We start from the raw sequence: 22,786 nt of genomic DNA, 5'->3' as shown, positions 1-22,786 counted from the left end.
AGAAGTGTAGAACAAAACTCAAAAGAAATCATTTGCAATAGTAGAAAGGGAGAAGATACACAGGATATAGACCTGCAACTTTCTTATTTCTAACAAGACTTTCTGCTGGGCACCTCTTTCTTCCTTAGCTGATTTTGTCTTCCAGTTTCCTTTTTGGTACCAGAAGATGAATGAACTCTCTGTCTCATTAATGGAACCATCTTTTCCTTGTGTTAAGGTTTAATTTCTATAGGTGTTGGAGATAGTGTATGTGGTGCCTCTGAGTTCTGGCTGTGCAGATGTTCAGTCTGCATTTACAAAAGCAACTTATTTCTCTTGCTATGATGATAGATAATTTCTTTGAAAATTATCAGCTTTTTTTCCCCATTTCTCTGCATTTCATTGGTTTTTAGCAGATAAGTCAGTGAAATGCCTTGTGCTGGCAGCACATTTCCCCTCTCTCATGATAACCAGTTCCTGCATCTGGTTTTCAGGACTGTTGAAGATTTGAAAAACAATGAAAGTCAGTGGAAGGATTCTCCTCTGGCCACCAGGCATCGAGAGATGCTGAAAAGGTGCAAGACACAGCTCAAGGTCTGTAAGTGATTCAGTTCTCAGCCAAACCCTTCTGTGGCCCGTGTGTGTTGACTTTGTGTCCCAGTGTTTATGTACAGCTTCTCTCTTATGCTGCTTGAGAATAGTGGGTTTGAACCTCTGACCCCTGGGAGGGCTGCACTGGAATGTGGTCATGACAGAATATAACATCAGGGGTGAATTTGAGATTCAAAGTAACACCAATAAGAAAATGCTGTGTATTTTAATTGGAAAGAGACCAAGCAAAGGGACTGGGCTTTGTCCAGGAGTAGCTGTGGGTGCACAGTCCATGCACAAGTAGGAACTCTCAAGTCACTGATCTCACACAGAATTCCTGCAAAGATGAGTAAGTTGGGTTGCTCTGTTTTTTGTAGGCCTGTTCTATTTAGATCTTCCTCAAAGAAATTGGCTCAAATTTTTTGAGCTGTAGCACCAAAATGCTTTAATCACACATTTTCCCATTTGGATACATTTGTTACTTCTTTCATTGTTCTGATAAAGTTTGTGAAAGGCACATCTGTCCCTGCAACTCTAAATTGTATTTTACTTGCTGTGTTGGGGCCCTATTTTCTTGAAATAAGAGTGTATTGTAAGAAGAGACCACTGTTTAATTGTTGTGATTCACAGATATATTGATTATCTTGAAGAGGCTTCACATTCCTTTATGCTGTCTTGCCCTGGATTAATTTTTGTGCGCATGTTCTGCAGAAACTGGTGAGGTGTAAGGCTTGTGCAGATGCTGGTTTGCTGGATGAAAACTTCCTCAGGAGATGCCTGAATTTCTATGGCATGGTGATTCAGCTGATGCTTCGCATTCTTGACCCTGCCTATCCCAAGTGAGTGTCAGGTTTATCTGGGTAAGTTGGATCAAAGATATGTCAGATCCTGCTGGATTGCTCACTGAATTGAGCAGCTCTAGAATTAGTTTTACTTACAGTGTCTGCATTGTTATGGGTTGGTGACATGCATCCTTGCATGGAATATTTCTGTTATTCAGAGTTTAATGTTCACTTGGGTTTGGGGGCCCCCTCAGGTATGTTCGGTACCCTTAAGTACTAACATGGAGCTCTGAAAAGTCAGGCTCTGATTCTTATAAAGGGCTCCCATGGAAGGATTCCATAAGTGAGCACGTGACACTTTCTGCTTAACCCTGCTGGTTTACTGTCCTGTTTGTTGTCTCTTCTGTTTTACAGCATAAAATTGCCTTTAACTCCTGAGGTTCCGAAAGTATTTGCATCATTGCCAGAGTTTTATGTGGAAGATGTTGCTGAATTTTTATTTTTTATTGTACAGTAAGTAAAGTTATCTTTGAAGGAAACTTGTAAGGCCACTTGTCCCTTTAGCAGGTGGCACATGCATAAATGGAGGGGGCAAAAGTAGTTTTCTGACTATCTGCAGTTAATGTTCTGGTTGTTAATGCAGCCATGAGGTTATGGCATGGCAGCGTTGCTGCAGCTGTAATCCATAGATGGCTCCACAGTCCCTTCTAAACTAGATTTGTCTTGGAAGAAAGTTGAAAATTTTTTTGTTCTCTCCCCAGGAATTTTCTTTATGGTTTTCAGTGAGACCTTTTGATCTTGTGATATGTTAAATCATCACTAGAATAATACTTTTTAAAGCCATATCTTGAAGTAGAACATGAGGGTTGGGGTTTTTAATTTAGGTTTCCTGTTTCCAGATATGCTCCTCAGGTGCTGTATGAGCCCTGTACTCAGGACATAGTGATGTTCCTCGTTGTGATGCTGTGCAACCAGAACTACATCCGAAATCCTTACTTAGTAGCCAAGCTGGTGGAAGTGATGTTCATGACAAATCCAGCTGTGCAGCCCCGCACACAGAAGTTCTTTGAAATGATTGAGAATCACCCTCTCTCCACTAAATTGTTAGTCCCCTCCTTGATGAAGTTTTACACGGGTAAGTGCTTTGTCTGTAGCTCACTGAGTGCACAATAGTATTCTAAGCCCAAAGGTTCTGTTGGCTGTTGTAACTGTTTGAAAAAACCCAAACAAACCAAAACAAAAAAAAACCCAATAGATCTTGAGTCCTGTGAAGATGAGGCTGTATGCTCAGGAACTGGGGGAACTAGCACTAGATGGAACCCTGAGAATTCCAGTCCTGTCACAAGCTGTTGTGCACTGACAAGTCCAGCAGTGTGAATTGATGTGACAATTGCTATTCTGGTCTTCAGATTCCAAAATTAAAGCTTTTTCTTTGCTTTGCTTCTGAAAGAATATTAGGATTTTAAAACTCCTCGCTGTAGTTTTGCTAGTCCTGTAGATTTGGATGTTTCAGAAGAGTTTTTGCACCCATAACAAAAACAAGTATTTTTGTAGGGTACCCAGAATTTTCTTAGTGAGATTTTAGACTCTGGGATGAAGTGCAGAGTTGAATAGAGCAGAATGTTTTGGTTTCTGGGGGTTTTTCTTCCGAAATGAGGTTGGGTCTAGATTAGAAAATGGATAGTGCTGCTTCTTCTAAAGATGGAGACTTCTGAACAGGAATTTAATTTCATCCCTTAATGTTTCCCTGGGTGCTTGAAGCTCATCACATTGGAGGCAGTAGGGAGAGGTGTGTTGCCAGTGAATCCCGGTGGGAAGGTTTTGGGATCTGTCCTCTTTTCCAGATGTGGAACACACCGGAGCCACTAGCGAGTTCTATGACAAGTTTACAATCCGCTACCACATCAGCACCATTTTCAAAAGCCTCTGGCAGAACATAGCTCACCATGGTACATTTATGGAAGAGTTCAAGTGAGTAAGAGGTGGTGTGAGGCAGCTTCAGCCGTGCAGGCTGCTCAGGCAGGGCCTGAGGAGTCACTGCCATTGGGTGATGCTGCTTTCCCTTGTATTTTACATGGCAGCCCCTTCCAGTGCAACTGGAGTGTCTCTAAACTGAGCTCTGGACTCCACAGTCAGCTTGGCTTGGGGAATGGGCTCCTTGTTGGAAATGTGCAGTGCAGCAGTGCTGCTGGGCTTGCAGCTGTGCACACCCACCTGCTCTGCTGTGATACCTGTGTTTCCATGTTTTCAGCTCTGGGAAGCAGTTTGTTCGCTACATCAACATGCTGATAAATGACACAACTTTCTTGCTGGATGAGAGTCTGGAGTCCCTCAAACGTATCCATGAAGTGCAAGAGGAGATGAAGAATAAAGAGCAATGGGACCTGCTGCCCAGGGTGAACAGAGCTGTTTTTCAAAGTGCCCTTTACTTATTTTTAATTCTTCAATACAAGACCATTAAAAAAGCTTTTTTATAAGGGGCAGCACCAAAGAGCTGCTTGTGAGGAGCAGTTCTCAATCCTTTTTCTGGCTACCAGTATGGCCATGGTCACTCAGGATGACATTCTGCAAAAAACCCATCATTCTGCCTAGTTATGTTGTGGCTGGCAAAGAGAGTGGTGTGAAGTAGAAATAGTATGAAGTTTCAAATTACTGTGCACTTAATTCTAAGTGGAGAAACTGAGACTTTAACCTTCCTGAAGGAGTTTTGGGAAGATGCTCGCCAGTTGAATTGACTTCAAGGAATAGAAGCTTTTACTCTGTTAATGCCTTGGTCCTTGGTAGATTTGATGCAGACAGTTATAGTCCTGTACCTCAGAGTTTGACCTGATTAAACAGTAATTGTGTGTGTTCACCCACCAATGTCAGGTATTTCTATTTTAAGGTTATTGATTTAAAAAAAGAAAAGGTACAAAAGGAAAAGCTATAAAAATCTTGTTTGTTAAACATATTCTGGTGTGCTCTTCGGAAGCCTTTCTTCCTGTCTGTGCCTACCAGCAAGGTAAAGCCATTACTGTAGTTACAAAATGAGCTGGTACATCATCTACAGATTGTTCCACTGGGGAGTGTTTATTATTTATAATGGTGCATAAATTAGAGGGAATTAGAGAGAGCTTCATTTGACTCTCAGATCCCAAGCTGGTTTTGAAGTATTGGCATTTGGATGGAAGGGAAGCATAACCCAGTTCTGCAGCTGTGAGGAGCAGTTAGAGGATGTAAACAAACTCAATAACCAGAGGGGCTTGTTATGCTGTTTGCATTCATTCTCTAGTGTTGCAGAATTCTGGAAAATTGATGCAGACATTAGTACTAGGTAATAAAAGTGAGCAGCTGTACCTTAGACTAAAGGATGTCCCACATCTCTATTGGAATTACTGTCTGGCACTGTGCTGGAAGGCTTTGGTGGGTGCAGGAGGTTCCATGGCCGTGTAGCATGCTGTGTTTGTGTTGCAGGATCAGCAGCAGGCCCGGCAGTCGCAGCTGGCCCAGGATGAGCGTGTGTCCCGTTCATATCTCGCCCTGGCAACTGAAACTGTTGATATGTTCCATATCCTTACCAAGCAGGTCCAAAAGCCTTTTCTCAGACCTGTAAGTCCTGCTCAGATTTAAGCTGGTTCCCTGCTTCTCTAACATCTCTGGATAATAACCTGGGAATGTTTGGTAGCACTTAGTCTCCATTCTCCTCCCCTTTCTTTAGCTCATTAAAATCTAATTGCTGTTGATGTTATTTGATGTTGAGAGCATTACCTGAGTCACTGAGATGGTGTGATCCTTCCAGACAGAAACTGTTTGCATGACATTTTTTAATGGCAAGCATGCATAAAGAACAGGCACTTCCTGCAAGCCTACCAAATGAAAATTTTATTAGTTAATAATTCCTGATCTTGCTGTGTGCAACTCTAGAGATAACCTTCTTTATCACTGCCCTCACACTGTGATCTGTGTTTTACTTCACTTTCCCAGGAACTTGGACCACGACTGGCTGCTATGTTGAACTTTAACTTACAGCAACTGTGTGGCCCCAAGTGCCGTGACCTGAAAGTTGAAAACCCAGAGAAATACGGGTTTGAACCAAAGAAGCTGTTGGACCAACTGACTGACATTTATCTGCAGCTGGATTGTGCTCGCTTTGCTAAGGCAATTGCTGATGATCAGGTGAGCTCCAGGACGATGAAGGAGAAGGGCAAAAGCTCTATGGACAAACAGGACTTTGCAGAACATTCTAGAAGCGTTTCATCTTGCTTGTGTGCTGCCAGACAGTTTGTCTTACATCCCTGCAGTTTGTTTTCTTTCAGCAGATCATCTCTGTTCATATTCTGTCTGCTCTTTGTAGATGGGTGTTCCCAGTGCTTTGCAAACCTGTAAACATACACAAATATCCATGGCACTTCACATGCATAGGAAATTTCCTGAGTGTGATGTGCTTATTGCCTATAGCCTCGTTGTAAATTAGCAGAAATATTTTGTCCCTTTGCAAGTGGGAGAACTGAGGCAGAGTTTTGACTCCCTCCCCTTTCCTCATCAAAACAGGCAGAGCTGGGACCAGGTGCCTCCCTCAACAAATGAAAGTTCATTCACTAGTTAACAGTTTCCAAATTGTATTCCCTCTGAAATCACTTCATTAAATGGCTCTGTAATAAACTGACAAAGCACAGCATGTATGAGACAATTAACAGCACCTTTGAACTCATGGTAATACTGGGAGCAAGATAAACTATTGCAGCTCTCTGTCCTTGTAAAGTTGTCAAACTGCTGAGTCACATCTGTCCATGCCCGTGTCTTACAATACAAACTTTTCAAATATAGAGGGCAAGAAATGTTTTTGAGACAGCAGCTACTCGAGATTCTAGAGGAAGCTGGCTTACAGCATGTGAAGATGTTTGCATGTCTGTGAAACAGCAGTATTGGGGTAGCTCAGGATTGTTTTTCTGTAGTTATTTAAGTTCTGATCATTCCAGATAATACCAGTAACACATCCGAAACAGACCTTATGTGTTTGTATGTGTATAATGAATATTTTTATGCTGTTCAGTGTATATGAGACTGTTTTCCATCATGCATCCATGCCAGCCACAGCAAATGCACAGACTGATGTAGGGATTCAAAAGAAAGAAGCCTGCGGGTGTGAGAACTGGAAAAAAGCTTAATTAACAAAGTGGCCCTTCATCAGAAAGGAGTGGGGGGAGTGACCAGTCTCTTGGAAACTGTCAGTGACAGGAAAGAAACACCAAGGAAATGTGCGGTTGGTTAATGGCTACTGGTATTGGGAGAGAAAACAAAACAAACAAAAAGTTGCTTGATCATGGTGGCATCTCTCTAAAGCATTTTGAGAGATGTCCCATTTGCAAATCCCAGCACGCAGGAGAGGGAATCTGCAAACATTTATGGAGCCTGGGCACGTTGCCATCGCTCTGAGCACAGGAAGGCGTTTGGGTGGGCACTGTGTGTCCTGCCTGCTGAGTGGCACTGCTTGCTGCAGGCTGCTGCAGATGAAAGCAGTGGGGCTGTGTTGAACGCTTTAAAAATCCCAAGGGAAATAGAAATCTGTGAGACTCAGTGTGTTTTGTTTTGTCATATAATTCAACCTTGCACTGGAAAGTGCATAACACTTTGTATTAAAAGGATTATGTCAAAACATGACATTGTGAACTTGAAAGAAAATGGTGTCTCTGTAGAACACAGGCAGCTACAAAAGTTCTTCTCTAACTTTCTTTTTCACGTGAAAGTAATGCTTGCTTCAGTTGCATTTGGTCTCTCTGGAGAGTCCTGCTGCCCTGGGTGGCAGATTTCCAGCATTCACTCTCTCTGAGCTGTCTTACTATTTTTGCAACCTCGTGGGGTCGGTTTTTTGTTAGTTCTTGTTTGGATTAGGAGAAAGAATCACTCCTTTCCCAGTACTGCCTTGCATATTATCAGAGAAGGTAAGAAGTTCATTTTATGCTATATTTTCAGCCAAGACTTGTGAGAACAAGAATACAGACAGGAGAATGGCAAGACAGATGTTTTGTCTCAAAACAGTTCTAATAGTTATAGTCAGCCTCTCTGAGCATCTTCCTCATTTTCTTTAGGTGATGTTGCCCTTTTTGTTTTTTGGCCTTAATAGTTCTACAGTGGTGATGACTGGTAAAAAAAATTGTAAGTCTACCCCAATGTTGACATTTTGGTGCTAGATGAATGCTACCTACATACTATTTGCTTTGATGTAAGGTTGAGGTTTCATTGATCCTTTCTTCTACCATTTTAAAAATGCATTAAATATCTTTACTATTTTTATGGCATGTAAGGACACTACGACTCAGCAAAGTTGTCTTTTTATGCTTTGCCTGTAGAGGTCCTACAGTAAAGAGCTCTTTGAGGAGGTTATCTCCAAGATGAGGAAGGCTGGCATCAAGTCTACCATAGCAATAGAGAAATTCAAACTGCTGGCAGAGAAAGTGGAGGAAATTGTTGCCAAGAACGCCCGTGCAGAGATTGATTACAGCGATGCTCCGGATGAATTCAGAGGCAAGTGGAGTCCTCTAAACTCTGCCTGTCTAGGATAGAGGGATTTTGTTTGTTGCATTGATTCATATGTTAATAGAAACTGTATATTGTTTATGAAGCCTTGCATCTGTCTGTATTTCAATGATGTAGTTAAATAAATACAGAGCTAAGAGTTTTTTTAGATTTCCCTGGGATTGTACTGTCCAGTCCTTGCCATGCTTTGCTAACATGTACTTGAAAAGAGCACCCCCCCAGCTGAAAATAGGGTGACAGTAGGGAAAGCTTAGGTCAGAAAGGGGAAAGTGCTATGAAGATTTATGTCCATTTAACCATTTTCTATAACTTAGCACTGTCCTGGGGACCCTGAGCACTGGTTTTGCACTGTGGGTTGATGGGCAGATAACGTTTGTGGCTGTTTGCTGACTTTGATGAGGAGACCCTTGTGCCCTCAGATCCCCTGATGGACACTCTGATGACCGACCCCGTGAGGCTGCCCTCGGGAACCATCATGGACAGGTCAATCATCCTGAGGCACCTGCTCAACTCCTCCACCGACCCCTTCAACCGTCAGACGCTGACGGAGAACATGCTGGAACCAGGTACAGGGGACAGCTGGCCCTGCTGGGGCTGGGGCAGCCACCTGTGGGCAGGTCTGCACTTTGATAGCACACTGCTCAGGCCTCAGCAGAGGTAACAGTTCTTTCATGTCAGCTTGCACAGAAAAGATCATTCCCTCTGCTTTCCCTTTTTCTGGGGGGAAATAACCCTCACACCCTTGCTTTCTTAACTGCTGGGCTGAAAAACACTACGGTGTATAAATGGGAAATGGCTATTGGTCATGAGGGACTTTCTTACAATACTATTACCAAGTAATTTAATCATTCTTTTTTCTCTTTTCTTTTTTTTTTTTTTTTACCTTACTAGTGCCAGAACTTAAAGAGCAAATCCAAGCCTGGATGAGAGACAAGCAGAATGACCATTGAAATTCCCTTGCAGTGCACGCCACCACCAGTGGGCAGAGCAGGGTGTGGGCTGTTCTGGCAGGAGAGCAGCAGCCACACCTGGAGCTGTTGATGGATTGGCACGCCCACGGCACTGATTCATAGTGACCACAGGAGCATGTGGATGAGGAGAAAAGCAGCTTCATTCTTGTACATATATTTAAATGATAACGATGGTCAATAACACGGAGGACAAGCTAGGAAGTTACTTATGTTACAAAACTGTCCTCCAATATGTCACATTTTGGAGTTTTTACAGCTGAATTATTTTAGCAAAGACGAATGGATCAGGGCAGCATCCCTTCAACCTTGTTTTTTACCGCCAGATATCCGTTAATTTGATTGTGGTTAGAACCTTGGACATTTTGCTGCTAAAGTAACTTTTTTCTCTTTCCCTTCCTTTCTTTCTGTTCCACCCATCAACCTGCACTGCTGTCTTTTTCTTCTGTAATGCAAAAAAAATACAAACCCTGTGAAAATCAAAATCATTCCCCTGCCCTTAAAAGAACATATTTTGTGCGATAACTGTGCCTGCAACAAAGTGTTCATCTTGGGATCGTATTTTTATATTACACATATTTGCCTATTTGGTTTTTAATTGGTGTTAGACACAAGGATAATTTCAAAAAAGTGAAGACTTCACACGTGGATTTTAATTTCCTTTCCTTGAGATGTCCCTTTCCTTTATGTTGATCAAGATGCTCTGGTACTTGTGAAAAGCCTTGAGATAGAAATGTGTTAAAACAGCTGCCATGAATGAGATGCTTGGGAATACCAGGATTTCAGTGACTTTAAAAAAAATAAAATACATTCTTTCAATGCTGCAGATCAATGCTAACTGACAGTTCTGAGCCATTGGGGCTTGTCCGCAGAGAGCAGATACTTTTATCCTTGGAGGCTGCAGTTTGGGGCAGGGGTCATTTTTTATGTTGCTTACCAATTTGTATCCATGGCTTGGCCTTACCAAAGCAGAAAGGGTGCAGGAAATGTAGAATTACGTTTTTAAATAAAAAAAAAATTCACAAACATTTTTATATTACTGCCCCCTGCATATGATACTTGAATTTCCTTTTTAAAAAGGATTTGAAACCACAGTGTTTTAAAATTAAGTTGGAAAAAAAAAGGTTGTTTTTCTTTTTTTTGTTTTTCGCCATGTCTTCTGTTCAATTCCTGACTCTCTTGAACTACAATAAATGATACACACTCGCACAGAATGTTTCCTTGGTCCTTCTTGTGTCAGTGAAAATATAAAAATTACAAATGATTGGGTGTCTTTGTTCAGGTTTGCTGACAGTCATTTAGGATCTGTAGAGAACTTAGTAAATTATGTGGAAAATTTCTGTGCACACAGATATCAGTAATCCTTTAAACTCAGGAACGTTCCCAAGCAGGTGCCACTGAGCACCTATTCATAGCTGGTGACAGCTGGTGACAGCTCCAAGGGGAGTTTTGGTGAGTTTGTACAGAATCCAGCATTGACCTTTTAGGTGTGCAAATAACTCCAAATTACAAAATGGGAAGGTGCAGTTGGGGCTGTATTTTTTGTTCGTTTGTGGGTTTTTAGTGGTGCTTCCTCTTAGAGCATGAACTTGTATTTCTTCTCTGCAAGGATGGGAGAAGACTGCAAAGCTTCTGTCTGCTTTGAGAAGCTTTTTGTTGGTTTCATAGTTATAACCTTCACTGCTTCCCCAAATTCAAATTCCCCTCTTCAGTAAGTCCCAGATCAGAGCCTGCTCTGCTTTCACCTGCAGGCCCCAGCCAGGCAGCCAGACCCAGCACAGATTCTGGTGTGTTACAGGTTGTGCTGAGCTGTGTGTTTGCTTCTTTCTTTCTATATACAGAAAACTCTTACATGTTCAGCTGTCCCCTTATTACTGAGGATTTTTGCATGAATCTCGGACCATCCCTGAGTTTATACTTTTTTTTGATGAAGGACAACTGTTCAGTAGTGAATATGTGTTTTTACTGGAGGATGATTATCTATGGCTTCACATTATGGTTCTTCTCTGCAAGTCAGTACCATATATTGCCTCTATTGATAGATGATAAAATGAAGATTTTATAGTTTTGGGTTTTGCCATGAGGAAATAGAAATATTTACGTTTGGTGTGGGATGTTTTAATCAACACAATGCCCTTCAGAATCTGAATTTATATTTATTCTGCCATTGTGTCAGACTGTGACCTGAGGAATATAAATAGCAAAGTGCATTACTGAAATGTTTTGTCTAATTATGGCATACATCTATCATTTGAAAACATGTCAATGCAGATATTGCACAAGACACACAGGCTTGACATAAGTGGCCAAAACAATTTTATCTGGGCAACAAGTATCACGTGTTTCAAAGGTGTGAGCTCAGACAAGTGTTCTCACAAATTCTGCAGTTGTGAGCTGAATAATGAAATGTATTTTAATACAAGCTGTTGCAGTGCCATTCTATTGTGTCTGGCCACAAAAGTGAATCAAACCCCTGTCTTTCAGTGGGTAGAGGACATTTGAGTGACTGAAAAGCAAAGCTGAAGCTGGATTAAAAATCAGTTTCCCACAAAAGCATATGGGTTGTGGGACAATTCTTAGTTTAGTTAATTAAATGCCACCTGCAGGTTTTGGTGATTTCTCTTCCCCTCACTAATGTCATTTACCTTTTTCAATCCAACTGTAACCTCACTGCAATAGAGTTTATAAACTGTCAGTGGAGGGATTTACATTTGACACGTCCCTGTGTGTGCAGAATGTAAACATCTCTGAACTGGAATGGTTTACCCCAGCAATGGCTAACTCATGCTGCTGTTACAGAGTGAGCTTTCCTTGGAATTTATCGAGAATCACTGCTCCCTCCCTGTCCTCCAGATCTACACCGGAGACTGGAGAAGTTCCTGGGGCAAGCGCTGATGCTGTAGCAACACAATTCAGGACAATTGATTCTATTGTATCACAATTTATACTTATGTAATGGCCCAATTTACATCTCTGTCAGCTCTGCCCTGCTGACAGCGAGGGCAGCTGAGCTGTGAATAGCACAGTGGCAGTGAGGAGCGCTGCAGCAGTGTCACCGTGTGCCCCTGTGCCCTGCTCCCCGCTTCATGGTGTGCCTCAGTCCCTGGAGTCATTTCCTCTGCACCAATAAATGCAAGAAATGGCTGCATTCATGCCCCGTTTTCCATCTTGGCATGCTCTGGCTGTTTGTAGCCGACTGTTTCAGGGCTCTGTGACCAAGGGAAGCGTTCAGGCTCCGGGTGAGCACTCCCCAAACTTGGGCATGGGGCTGGGGCAGGAGCTGCTGTTCCCAGGGACACTGCACAAACTGTGCTCGAGTCAAATTAATCACAGTGTCTATTGCCGTGGGGGTTACAGCACGCACACAGTGTCTGGGCAGTTTGCAGATTTTGAAACTGGTTTGAGTTTTTTTTTGAGGTGTTCTTGCCCTTTTCTTTTCAGAGAATGGCTGACCTAATTCTCCAAAGAGCTAGGTAGGAGTTAGCACAGTTACCCCACCCTAAAACCACCATTAAATTATGTGCCCCATCAATAGGAAGTATTCCAAGTTCAAATAATGGTATTTTCTAGGACACAGGAAAGCCACCTATTTTTGATTTGTTGTTTCTGTGGCAATATTTCCCTAAGCCTCCTGTATTGTTGGGCTTCTGCATCTGTTGCCATAACTGCAGATGAGACTGGCGAGGGGAAACAGTCACTTTTCACAAAAGTAAAAAAATAACTTCTGCCAAAGATCCGATCCTTAAGGGGAACAGAAGGGACAGAGCTGAGGTTAACATAGCTAATAGCCAGGAGGCTGTGAACAGAAACAAACCTTGTTCTGAAACTAGAAATCTCAGGTCCTGAATGTTCTCCTGAACATCTTAAATCCAATTTGTATATGATGGTGTATGAAACATATGTAATTAAGGCATTTCATGTAAAGTGATTTCCTTTAAGGTGCTTATAAGCTTAAACATGAGCCAGTTTCTAACAGCAGGAATTCCCAAATTACTAACGATAGGGAGGAACTTAAAGCTGAACTATTGCCACAAAAATAACATTTTCCTATGAGAATATGCATGAAATTATTAAAAGCATGAGAGTTAATACAGCATCATTGACTAAATTTAATCGTTTGCCTAAAAATACATTATGAGGTCTAAAAATAAGACTCGGGCTGCCCAAGAAACGTTTTGAAGGGAGGGACGGAGGATTACTAATCCCTCCCCTCTGAGCATCGCCTTTAGGCCCAGTTTAGGATGCAAATCCCACTGAATCACAGGGAGTCGGGAGATGGGGAATTCGCTACCTCAGACCGCGTTCCCAGAGCGAGATTTTATCCCGTTTTCCCGCACACCCGCAGTGTCCCAGCCGGTTTTATCCCGTTTTCCCGCACACCCGCGGTGTCCCAGCCGGTTTTATCTCGCTTGCCCACACAGCCCGCAGGCCCCGCGCTCCGGGCCCACCGCCCCTCACGGCCCGCGGCGCGCACGGACACAGCGCGGCGGGCGGTGCTGCGGCCCCGCTCCCGATAGGCTCCGAGGGCGCAGACGTGATTTGCATCGCGGGTTCTGATTGGCTGGAGCGGGCGAGGGGCCGCCTCCCCGCGCCCCCGCTGCGCGGCGGATGGCTCGGTTCGGAGGGCGGTGCCGCTGCGGCCAGGCACGGACAGGCGGCGCTGGCGGCTGTGATTGACAGGGCGGGGGCGGGCGCTCGCGGGCTCTGCGGAGCGCCATTGGCGGGCCGGCCGAGGGGGCGGGGCGGCGGCCGGTGATTGGCGGAGCGGGGCGCTCCCCCCGCGCTCCGGCAGTGCGGGAGCGGCGCTGGGGCGAGCGCGGCGCCCGTTCCTCCCGGCCGGCCTCGCTCTCCTCCCTCCCTTTCTCCCCTCCCTCCGTTCCCTCCCTCGCCCTTCCCGCTCCGTTCTCGGCAGCGGGGAGGTCTCCAGGCCTCGGTGGAGGCGGCGATGGGGATGGCCGGGTTTTTGTCGCTGCGCTGCCCCGCCGGCTGCTGACGCCGCACCGCCCGCGTCCCGCGGACACCCCGCGCCAGGTGAGGGGGCCGCGCTGAGGGGGCGCTGAGGAGGCACTGAGGGGGCCGCGCTGGCGGGGCCGGAGCGGGGCGGGGGTGGGGGGCTGATGCCGTAATGCGGAGGGGGAGGCGGCGATGCTGCCGTGCGCATCTGAGGGGCCCCGCGTAGGGCTGAGGCCGGGAGCGGGGGGGGGATGGACGGATAGATGGGTGGGTGGGTGGATGGATGGATGCATAGCACTGGATACCTTGGAGCTGTCAGGGCAGCGGCGCAAGGGCGTGGGGCCCCGCTCGGCCTTGCCATCTGCCCGATGCCATCTCCTCGTCCCCCGGGACGCTTCCCTCCCTCCCTTCCCTTTCTTCCTTCCCTTCCTCTCCCTCCTTCCTTTTTCCTCGGGCGGCCGCTCCCCCGCTTTCCCATGGGCTGGATGCCGCCCGCCGTGCCGCGTTCCGCCGCCCCGCTCCCCTCTGCGGCTCGGATGGGGCGGAGGCGGCAGCGCCGGCCCGGGAGGCGGTGCGGGGTGCGGGGTGCGGCAGCGGCTCCCGGCCCGGCCCGGCTCGGCTCGGCTCGGCTCGGCGCGGCCCAGGCAGCCATGTTGGCACGATGAGCCGGCAGTGCCCGTGCCCGGGCGGGGGGCGGCGGAGCGGGCCCGGCGCTGGGGCCGCCGCCGCAATGGGGGCAGCGCCCGCGCTGGAGAACCCGCCAGCAGCAGATGATGAATTTATGTCTGCCTTCCGGAATGTAAATACGTTCATACCAAATTCTAAATTCAAAACGATATTTCTGTTTGCTTCCAGCTCCTTCTGAGCTCAGTTCTTTTTGCTGTTGCACAATCCGGTGTTGGTAAATAGCCATGTGTGCATGTGATCGGGTTTCAGTGCCTCGCCAAGTTCTGCAGCACTGTTCGATCTGGCATCTCCACCTGGTCCAGATATAGCAGAGCGTGTGTGTGAGTTCAGCTGAGGGATCACGCTGTCAGCACTGCCCGAGCTTCATGCGGCACCTAAAATTGGCTCTGCTGGGGCCCCTTGTTCAGATACGCCTGCTGCCCCAAGCAGCTGTTTTGCCAACTTTCCGTGTGCTAATCTCTGTCCTTGTTTTATTTCTTCAGAGCTCTTGCACTGATTAAGTTACAAGCCATTTTTTTGTTTCAAAGTTAGCACATTCTGTGATATGCAGCTATGACACAGTTATCTGGTGTATGACTGGTTCTCTTAAATAAAAAGTGATTCTTCTTTGTTTGTGATATGTGGTGGGTTTGGGTGGATTTTTTTGTTGAATGCAGAGATATAGATTTTGGACATTGTTTTGTAACCACTTCGAGCTTGCTGCAGACTTCTCTGCATGTGTAAATAATAATTTGAATCTAAATCCCTGTTCTGCTTGGAACTTTACTTAAATAAACAGCAATGTGTTTGTATTTTGACATTGCATGAAAACTGGTTTGCCAAAACTTTCAGATACATCCAAGTATTCAAGTCTTAATGTTTATTCGGATATTTTTGGGAAAGCCCAGATCTAGTTGAGCCTGTGAAGGGTGATTCATCAACACAGTTGGGTTTGTCAGCTTGAATACCAGTAAACAGACAAGATATTTAGATGATTTCTTTTAATGACACCTTTTAATATTAAAATCTCACTGTAGGACTTACAGAGTGAGTATCTTTAGTTTCAAATAGGTGTAAAACTAGGATGTAGGGTTTGCTTTTTGCTGGTGAAGATCACTAAACAACTCAAATGTCATGTGCCACCTGTTTTGGAGCCAGTGGTAGATCACCTCAGAGACACACACGCAGTTCCCTCCTTGGTTCATGACTGGATTCGTGCAGGCTGAACATTAAAAGAGACACAGCTAGTAGATTCCTTCCAAAACATCAGGGAGATGATTCATTCTAGCATGGATGGCAGCCTCCAAGCCTATAATGAACATTAAAAAAAAGTCGTCTTGTAAGAATATTGTTCTTCTAAATCTGTACCACAAACTGGATTGCATATTTTGGTTTTCTCTTTTCAAGTTATGTTTCCACTCTGTAGTCAGCATTTTGTAGTAGTAGGAAGTGGTACTACTGGTAAATGTGAGCCCTGAAAAACCAGTTGCAGTCTATTATCTGTGATGCTGTGTAACTTGGGGCTCATTTTGCTTTATTTTACCATTCTATGTGATGAGGGCAATGCTACTTTTATAAATTGCTGTGACCAGTTAAGATAACTGGTAAGTGGAAAAGCCCCTCAAAACCCCAACAGCTTAAATGTATGGAAAGCTTGGCAAATTATATTGGTTTTGGTCAATTTTCTTACTAATGAAAATTAAATCTTGCATAGTGAATTGATATTCAAAACATCTGAAATCCATGTGCAAATATGAGTAGGTGTTTTGCTTACTTCAGCTATGAAAAATAGCAGAGTTGAGAACAAAAGAGATTTAAAATTATACCACATTTAATTTTCCGTCAGCACAGAAGTTAGGGTTGGGAAAAATTGGTAACTGCAGAAGTCCAGCAGGTAAATTTTCATGTTGCAGGTGATTTTGTGATCTGCTCTTTGAGAATCTCTTCACAGTTGTGTTTCAGACAAGTCTGTCATTTACCTAGTGCATATGGAGTCTCTGGAAATGTGATTTTCTTGCTTTCTTATTGTGCATATGATGCTAAGAGGTACTTGAGAACACATATATATACATATATATATATATATATATATATATAAGTGGATGATTCTTTCATCCCACCCTCTGTTTGTCAGCTTCCCAGATATATCTGCAGAAATTAATGCAGTGTTCTGAGAGGTGTTTTTATGAAAACATCAGTAAAAAATTCTTTGTAGTACTCCACAGTAAGAAGGGAAGATAAGCCCCCTACATTTCATAAACAGTGTTATAAGAACACACTGGACAAAGTAAATTGTGTCACTGTGAACTTGACAAAAAATGGCCGTTTTGCACCTGCCAGATTGTTAAATAGTGTTTCATAAACAGGCTGCTGCGTGGCCGTGCACAGTGACATTGCTGTTCCTAGCAGCAGTGTCAGGGTCAGTTGAATAATAGCTGAGGGTTGTGTTGGGATTAGCCTTGTCCCTTGGCTGTGCTGGGAGGGCTCAGGGAATGGTGCAAGGGCCGCTTAGGGAGGGAGAGCCGAAGCCACGGGCTGGATTCTGGGGGCAGAAGTTGGTAACAAAGCTCTGTGTTTGATACTTTGTTCCACACAAAAGTAGGCGCCTCTGTGCAAGAGGGAGAGGAGCAGTCTGTAGAACACCCCAGAACATCGTGTGAATTCATTCCCAGTACTTTTCTGCTCTATTCTACGTTCAGGAGTTTAGTGAAGCTTTTTAAAATTCCATTCTGACCCCGAGCTGGTGGTGTGGCTGTGTCATTAATCATTGTTCAACCAGTTTGCTGTACCAATGACATTGAGATTCAGCTGGCCTGCTCCTAAAGACATTCTTCTAGTCTGATGAGATACCTCAGGTACCTTTGAAAATAAGGAATACTTTAAATTGCTTCTACTTGGGGGAGTAATTTAATTTCTGCCTTCACCATGTGATGGCATTAATGAAGTTTTGCAGTTTTATTAAAGACTTCTTGTACTGTGGGAAAATGTGTCACAACTTGAATTAAGCATGTATAAGTACTTTTACCAGGTGTGGGACTTACTTTAGAGCTGAAATGCTTCTGCTTTAGACCTGCTAGTAATTTTTGTACTTCTGTGATCACAACCCTGAAATGAGCGCTTCACCAGATCCGTGCTGTGTTAATAACCAGAGAGGATGTCAGGAATCCTGGGTGCATGGCTGAGCAGAGTTGAGTTCTGCCCAGGGTAAGTCAGGTTCCAGATAGAAATGCCTGCATTGAGTCAGACCAAGGATCAGTCCAGCTCTGAATCCTCTCTTCAGCAGTGGCCATAGCAGATATTTAGCATATAAGGTTAAATCAAACATAAATAATGTTTTCTCACTATAGTCATCCATGTTCTGTATGTCTGCCATGGAACCTTTCCTAGCCAAGGGTAGGGGCTTTTTAGTGGGATTTATTCTTTGAATCTCCTTGCTTTTTGGGGCTGTTGGACTCAGTACTGACCGTGTCCTGTGGCAGGAAGCTGGACTGCTCAGTAGTGGGCTGACTGAAAACCTTTGTCTAATGGAAAAGGCTGGTTGACACCAATACAAACAAACCAATCTTCTGTAAACCTGCATTCCAGCACTGTCTCAGACATGCCTTGAAGTTTGGATAGTGGGTGTCAGGGATAGTTCCTTGCAACAAAAGTGCTCCATCATTTAGGTGTGGTAGGATTTGAGCAAGTATTTTGATAGTGGAGATGAATTTAATGGTGGACATTTGCCTGAACATAGATAGTAATATTTACCCTGAAGGTAACAATTCTTGATTCCTCCTCTTCCTTACAGTGTGTCCTTTAATCAGCAGATACACAAGTAGTTGATGAGTTGTTATTTCCTTCCAGAAGAGGACTTTCCCAGGACTGCAAGGGCTTCTTTAAGGGTACACCCTTTTCTCTGGAGTCATATCTATTGAAAGTCAGTGTGCTGTGGCCCATGACACTTGAGTTAGTTTTAATATTATTGCTAAAGCATTGTGGCAGCAAGGATTGGCAGTGTGAGAGCCTGGGTATGGGGTACATGGGCATTGCCTCATGATGAAATTTAAGTAGCTGTGTCTTTACTGCTAAAATTATCTTTGTTAGGTTAAGCCTAACACATGTTGTAACCAGATATTTATTTTGGTATTGGCATCCTTACTTTCTGGAAGAAAACCAAGTATTGGTTTTCTTCCAGAAAAGAAATGTATGAAATTGTATGAAAACCAAATATTTGTACACTTCGAAAGAACTGCTTCAGGTGACAGAAACTTTTGACTAGGGAGACAGTGAACAGGTGCTGATAAATGTATTTCCAGTTCTGGCTTTGAAGTGACACCTTTTGGGGGTAAGGGAGGGTGATCTGCAAAGCAGAAATTGCATTTGTGAAGTAACTTTGAACCTTGCTCATTTTATCAACATCTTGAACACAATAGCTGTAAATAACTAAATGATATTTTTCTCCTTAGAAAACACCAACAGGAAGGATAACTTGCAAGGCTCTTGATCACTTTCAATTCCTTGAGGGTGCTGCCAGCAGCCAGGATGTCGGGGGCTTCGGTGAAGGTGGCTGTTCGTGTCCGGCCCTTCAACTCCCGAGAAACCAGCAAGGAGTCCAAATGTATCATCCAGATGCAAGGCAATTCCACCAGTAAGTGTAATTTAGTCTTGTAAGGGAGTCTTTCTCTGTTCCCAAACTAAAATATTTGACTTAAATATTTTCTTCTGTCAGACTGAGAACTGTATCATTGTGTCATCTAGAATTAATCTTTTAGTTATTCTGCTTTTCTGAGGCTGTCGTTACAAACTAGATTATCTCTGAATGTGACTAGAAAGTCTAAATCACAAATATCTTGATTTTTATGGAGTTGTTCACGGTGTTTGCTTCTGCTGATTTGAAAATTCTACAGAAGGATTGGAGTACCAAAGTGAAAACCTTTTTGTGACTTCAATGTTTGGGAACATCATGTGGCTAGACAGATAGAGGGATACATTGCACACCACCACTTGATAACTGTGGGGGTATAAGTCCTGCTTGGATCTGGTGCTTTAGTTTTTGGTGTGCTTATTCTGCACTGTGTGCTTTTGGTTAAGAACATCATTTGGGTGAGAAAGCTGAGATGAAAAGGGTATCAAGTTTTATGTTTCCAGAGCAGATGTCTAAACAACAACAAAATAACAGACTACGTAGAATCATCTTCTTTTCTAACCAATTAGAAGTGTTAAGCTTCCTATATAATTGTTGTGAGTGTAATTTGGAGAACACTGTTCTGTGGGAAACTGTGTGTGGGCACACCTTTTTTGGTTGTTGGGTTGTTTTTCATACTTGAGGTCAGGGCAGTATTGACAGCACTTGAGGGAGTGTCACTCCTCACCTGCAGACCAACAGCTCTGCCCATAAACTGCTCCTCATGGGGCACTTTTTCATTTTTAGGTAATCAAGTAGAGCCATCTTGTCTGCAGCTGAAGAAAGCAGCACTCCAAGAGCACTGAGTTATTTCGCTGTCTGATTACTTGAGTGTTTACTCATGCCTGTTAACACAAAGGAGGTTTCATACAGGCCTCTCCCTTTTTTTTTAGCCAAGGTTGTACGTCAGCCTGCTTGTGCTTCTGCAATGGAATTTAAATCCTGGTTGTGTTCACTGAAATTATATAGTGTTTATGGTTTCATTGGAAGAGAGGTGTCATAGAGAAGAGAGCTTGTTTTTAGTGCAGAAAGTTCTTATCTTTAGACCTTACGTGCAATGCTACCCAAAGGAGCTTTTTTGTGATTGGATTTCAAAACTTCCATTTAAGGTAGGGGTGGGAGGGGTTTGAAGTCATCTCATGTAGAACAGGTGCATGTATCCCATCATTGAATGCAGTGTAGAGTGCAAGAACTGTAAACTTCATTAGAGGACATTTGTTATGGAAATGCCACCAAGCTCTGGGCTCCAGCAGCACCACTGGGAACCTCTGTAACAGCTTTTTTTCCTGCAGTCATCACAGCAGTAATTTTAGGTGTTTAAGGTGTTTGAATTGCAGGAGCCTGTGGAAGCACCTTGTTTGTGGCACAGCAGCAGGGGTGAGCAGTCAGTGTCTGGCAGATTGTTTGGCTGAGCTGCAGCTGTGGCCTGGGCCAGACACTGGTTCTGTTTCTGAACACTGGAGCTGCACTACAATGAGTTTCCAACAAGCTGCATCAGCCTTCCAGAGGAGAAAAATACTTCAGATATATCTAATTGGAAATATCTTTACAGAAATGACTTCTTTTGCTGTGTTTTATACTCTGAAGTGCTCTAATGTGCAGCCTTGTATTTGGATGCTGTGGCTCTGGTCAGGCTGGTGATGTGACAGATGGTCGGGTTTAAGTCATGGAGACATTACAGACTGTGGAAAGGAATCATCAGTTGTGATAGTTAAACATTGTTACAGTCTGTGGGATATTTTTTCCCTGTATTTCCCTCTTAGAGCAGAAATACAAGAAAGCAGTGGACAGAGGAGTAGTTTGAACAGAAGAGGATTGTATAATAAAGGATATGAATAAGGCATTGTTTGGTGGGGGAAAAAACCAGCAGAAATCTTCTCTCCAAAGAATCTTCCTAACCAAGTTGTCCAGCACACAACTTCCATCTGAAATTCCTCAGCTGGTGTGCTTTTAGGTTATGTGTTAGATTTGGGGGGGGCATAACTGCTGTCCTGCCAAAGATTCTTTCATTTTCATGATGCTCAGATTTTTGCAGCCCCACAGTTTCATTATTGAACTCCTCATTATTAAGGTCTGAACTTGCTGACTAAAAGCTGAGCACATGAAGTGAAATTAGTGTATCTGAGACTCATATCTGATGCAGCAATTTGAAAAGAAAGGGAATTTAGTAGTAATTCTAGACTAAGGAGTTCCTGCTTCACACTTTCAGACGTGCCAGTGAAGTGATCAAGGTCTAGATATCTTGCCTCTGAGAAGGTTATTTTTTCACTTGTGCACTGATCAAGTTGACAGGAGGCAAACCTGAGAGGATGGTGATACACTGAGTAGTGACTATTTTAAGCCTCCAAGGCATTTAAAGTTCCCTTATCTTGGAATTAAAGCCTAATGGACTGTCGTGACACCGGATTGATGAGACTGTGTGAAGTCTGATAGCTAAGAAGGGATTTTGACAGTTACTTGAACTTTAATTCTGTATGTATTGATTGACCAAGCTATTCTGCAAATCCTGCATTTAAACTTTGTCCAAGTCTGAGTTTTGTAAATGTACTGGCAGAGACTACTGCATTACAGTGAAACTGAGGCAAAGTGCTCAGGATTGCGTTAAGGAAAACTGTGCAAAAATGCAGATAATAAAGAGTATGACAGGTGTACTTTATAAATAAATAATTTTAGATGAATGTGTGAAAAAGGAGTGTTTTTTAACATACATAATGAAGTAGTTTCTTGAAGGCAGAATGCCACCAGGATTGTTGCCTGTCATGCTGTTTTGTTGGACAGTTTTTGTGTGAATTTGGCTGTTTATGGCTTTGGGGATTGCCTGTCATTCACGGGGTGCTTGCCAGCAAAGCAAAATATCCCTCTGGGTTAGAAAGCTTATGCTCAATTTTGTTACACAGTTCTTTGCCTTAGAAGCAAAACAACATGATTTGCTTGTGCACTCCTGCAGAATTTACTTGTTACCCTATCTGGCTTTAATGTCATTTCCTCTTAGGAGATCAAGACCTTTAATCCAGATCCACAGTAGGTCTGTTTCTATCATTTTTCACTGTTTAAAAATGACAATGCAGCTGAATACAGTTCTAGGTATGTCCTAATCTCAGAAAAAGAGAATTTGTACGAAGATCTTTAACCCATAATGTTAAGGACACTTACTGTGAGTAATTGGGAGTAATTTTGTTTTTCTTCTGGAAGGATGCAAAATATGGAAATTTTGAAATCAGTATTTGAACATATTTTTTGTTTGGTTTTTTTTCTGTTCTGCTATTGTGAATTTTGCACTTAAATTGTCAGTCTTTGTCTTAAATATGCGTTTCAAAACTGAGGTTGTGCAGTTGAGCTGCAGTCACGTGTGCCGAGTGCATGAAGGGGCTGCAATCTGGCACAAGGCCAGTGCTGCTCAGATCATACCTATTTGCAGATGGGATCCATTTGAATGATACTGCCAGGAGTTTTCAGTGGACAGGGGAGAAGGGGGGTAAGGGAAGGGAAGGTAATGGAGGAATCTTAGAGACAGGACACGGCAGGAGCTGTAAAATTCTTCTATTTATGTTAACTTGGGAATGCAAAATACTTTCCAAAGAAGAGGTAATGCCACCATGAAATTAGGGATTAAAAAACTGCATCAAAACAGTAACTGAGTGAGATTAATTTCAGAAAAGGCCTTC

At 43.5% G+C, this 22,786-nt stretch overlaps 2 protein-coding genes across 9 annotated transcripts in view; both read left to right on the top strand.

Moving 5' to 3' along the window:
- UBE4B (ubiquitination factor E4B) overlaps window positions 1-10,050 on the top strand; it is a 32,627-nt gene extending 22,577 nt beyond the window's left edge. For both annotated transcript variants that reach the window (XM_054291828.1, XM_054291829.1), the window contains 11 exons: window positions 474-573; window positions 1,282-1,409; window positions 1,767-1,865; window positions 2,252-2,487; window positions 3,197-3,323; window positions 3,604-3,748; window positions 4,806-4,940; window positions 5,316-5,507; window positions 7,682-7,856; window positions 8,288-8,434; window positions 8,760-10,050. In XM_054291828.1, coding sequence (XP_054147803.1) covers window positions 474-573; window positions 1,282-1,409; window positions 1,767-1,865; window positions 2,252-2,487; window positions 3,197-3,323; window positions 3,604-3,748; window positions 4,806-4,940; window positions 5,316-5,507; window positions 7,682-7,856; window positions 8,288-8,434; window positions 8,760-8,818 — 1,543 coding nt within the window. In that variant the 3' untranslated portion in view covers window positions 8,819-10,050. The remainder of the gene's footprint in view (window positions 1-473; window positions 574-1,281; window positions 1,410-1,766; window positions 1,866-2,251; window positions 2,488-3,196; window positions 3,324-3,603; window positions 3,749-4,805; window positions 4,941-5,315; window positions 5,508-7,681; window positions 7,857-8,287; window positions 8,435-8,759) is intronic.
- Window positions 10,051-13,614: 3,564 nt separating this feature from the next.
- The window catches only part of KIF1B (kinesin family member 1B), a 75,456-nt gene continuing 66,284 nt past the window's right edge, over window positions 13,615-22,786 (top strand). For all 7 annotated transcript variants that reach the window (XM_054291826.1, XM_054291821.1, XM_054291824.1 and 4 more), the window contains exons 1-2: window positions 13,615-13,867; window positions 18,904-19,085. In XM_054291826.1, the coding sequence (XP_054147801.1) occupies window positions 18,980-19,085 (106 nt within the window). In that variant the 5' untranslated portion in view covers window positions 13,615-13,867; window positions 18,904-18,979. The remainder of the gene's footprint in view (window positions 13,868-18,903; window positions 19,086-22,786) is intronic.

Source organism: Melozone crissalis, unplaced genomic scaffold (assembly GCF_028551555.1).
Source record: "Melozone crissalis strain CALT ecotype California unplaced genomic scaffold, PUWL_Pcris_2 ptg000107l_1, whole genome shotgun sequence".
Taxonomy (NCBI): Eukaryota; Metazoa; Chordata; class Aves; order Passeriformes; family Passerellidae; genus Melozone; species Melozone crissalis.
This window is presented reverse-complemented; position numbering and strand designations above follow the sequence as displayed.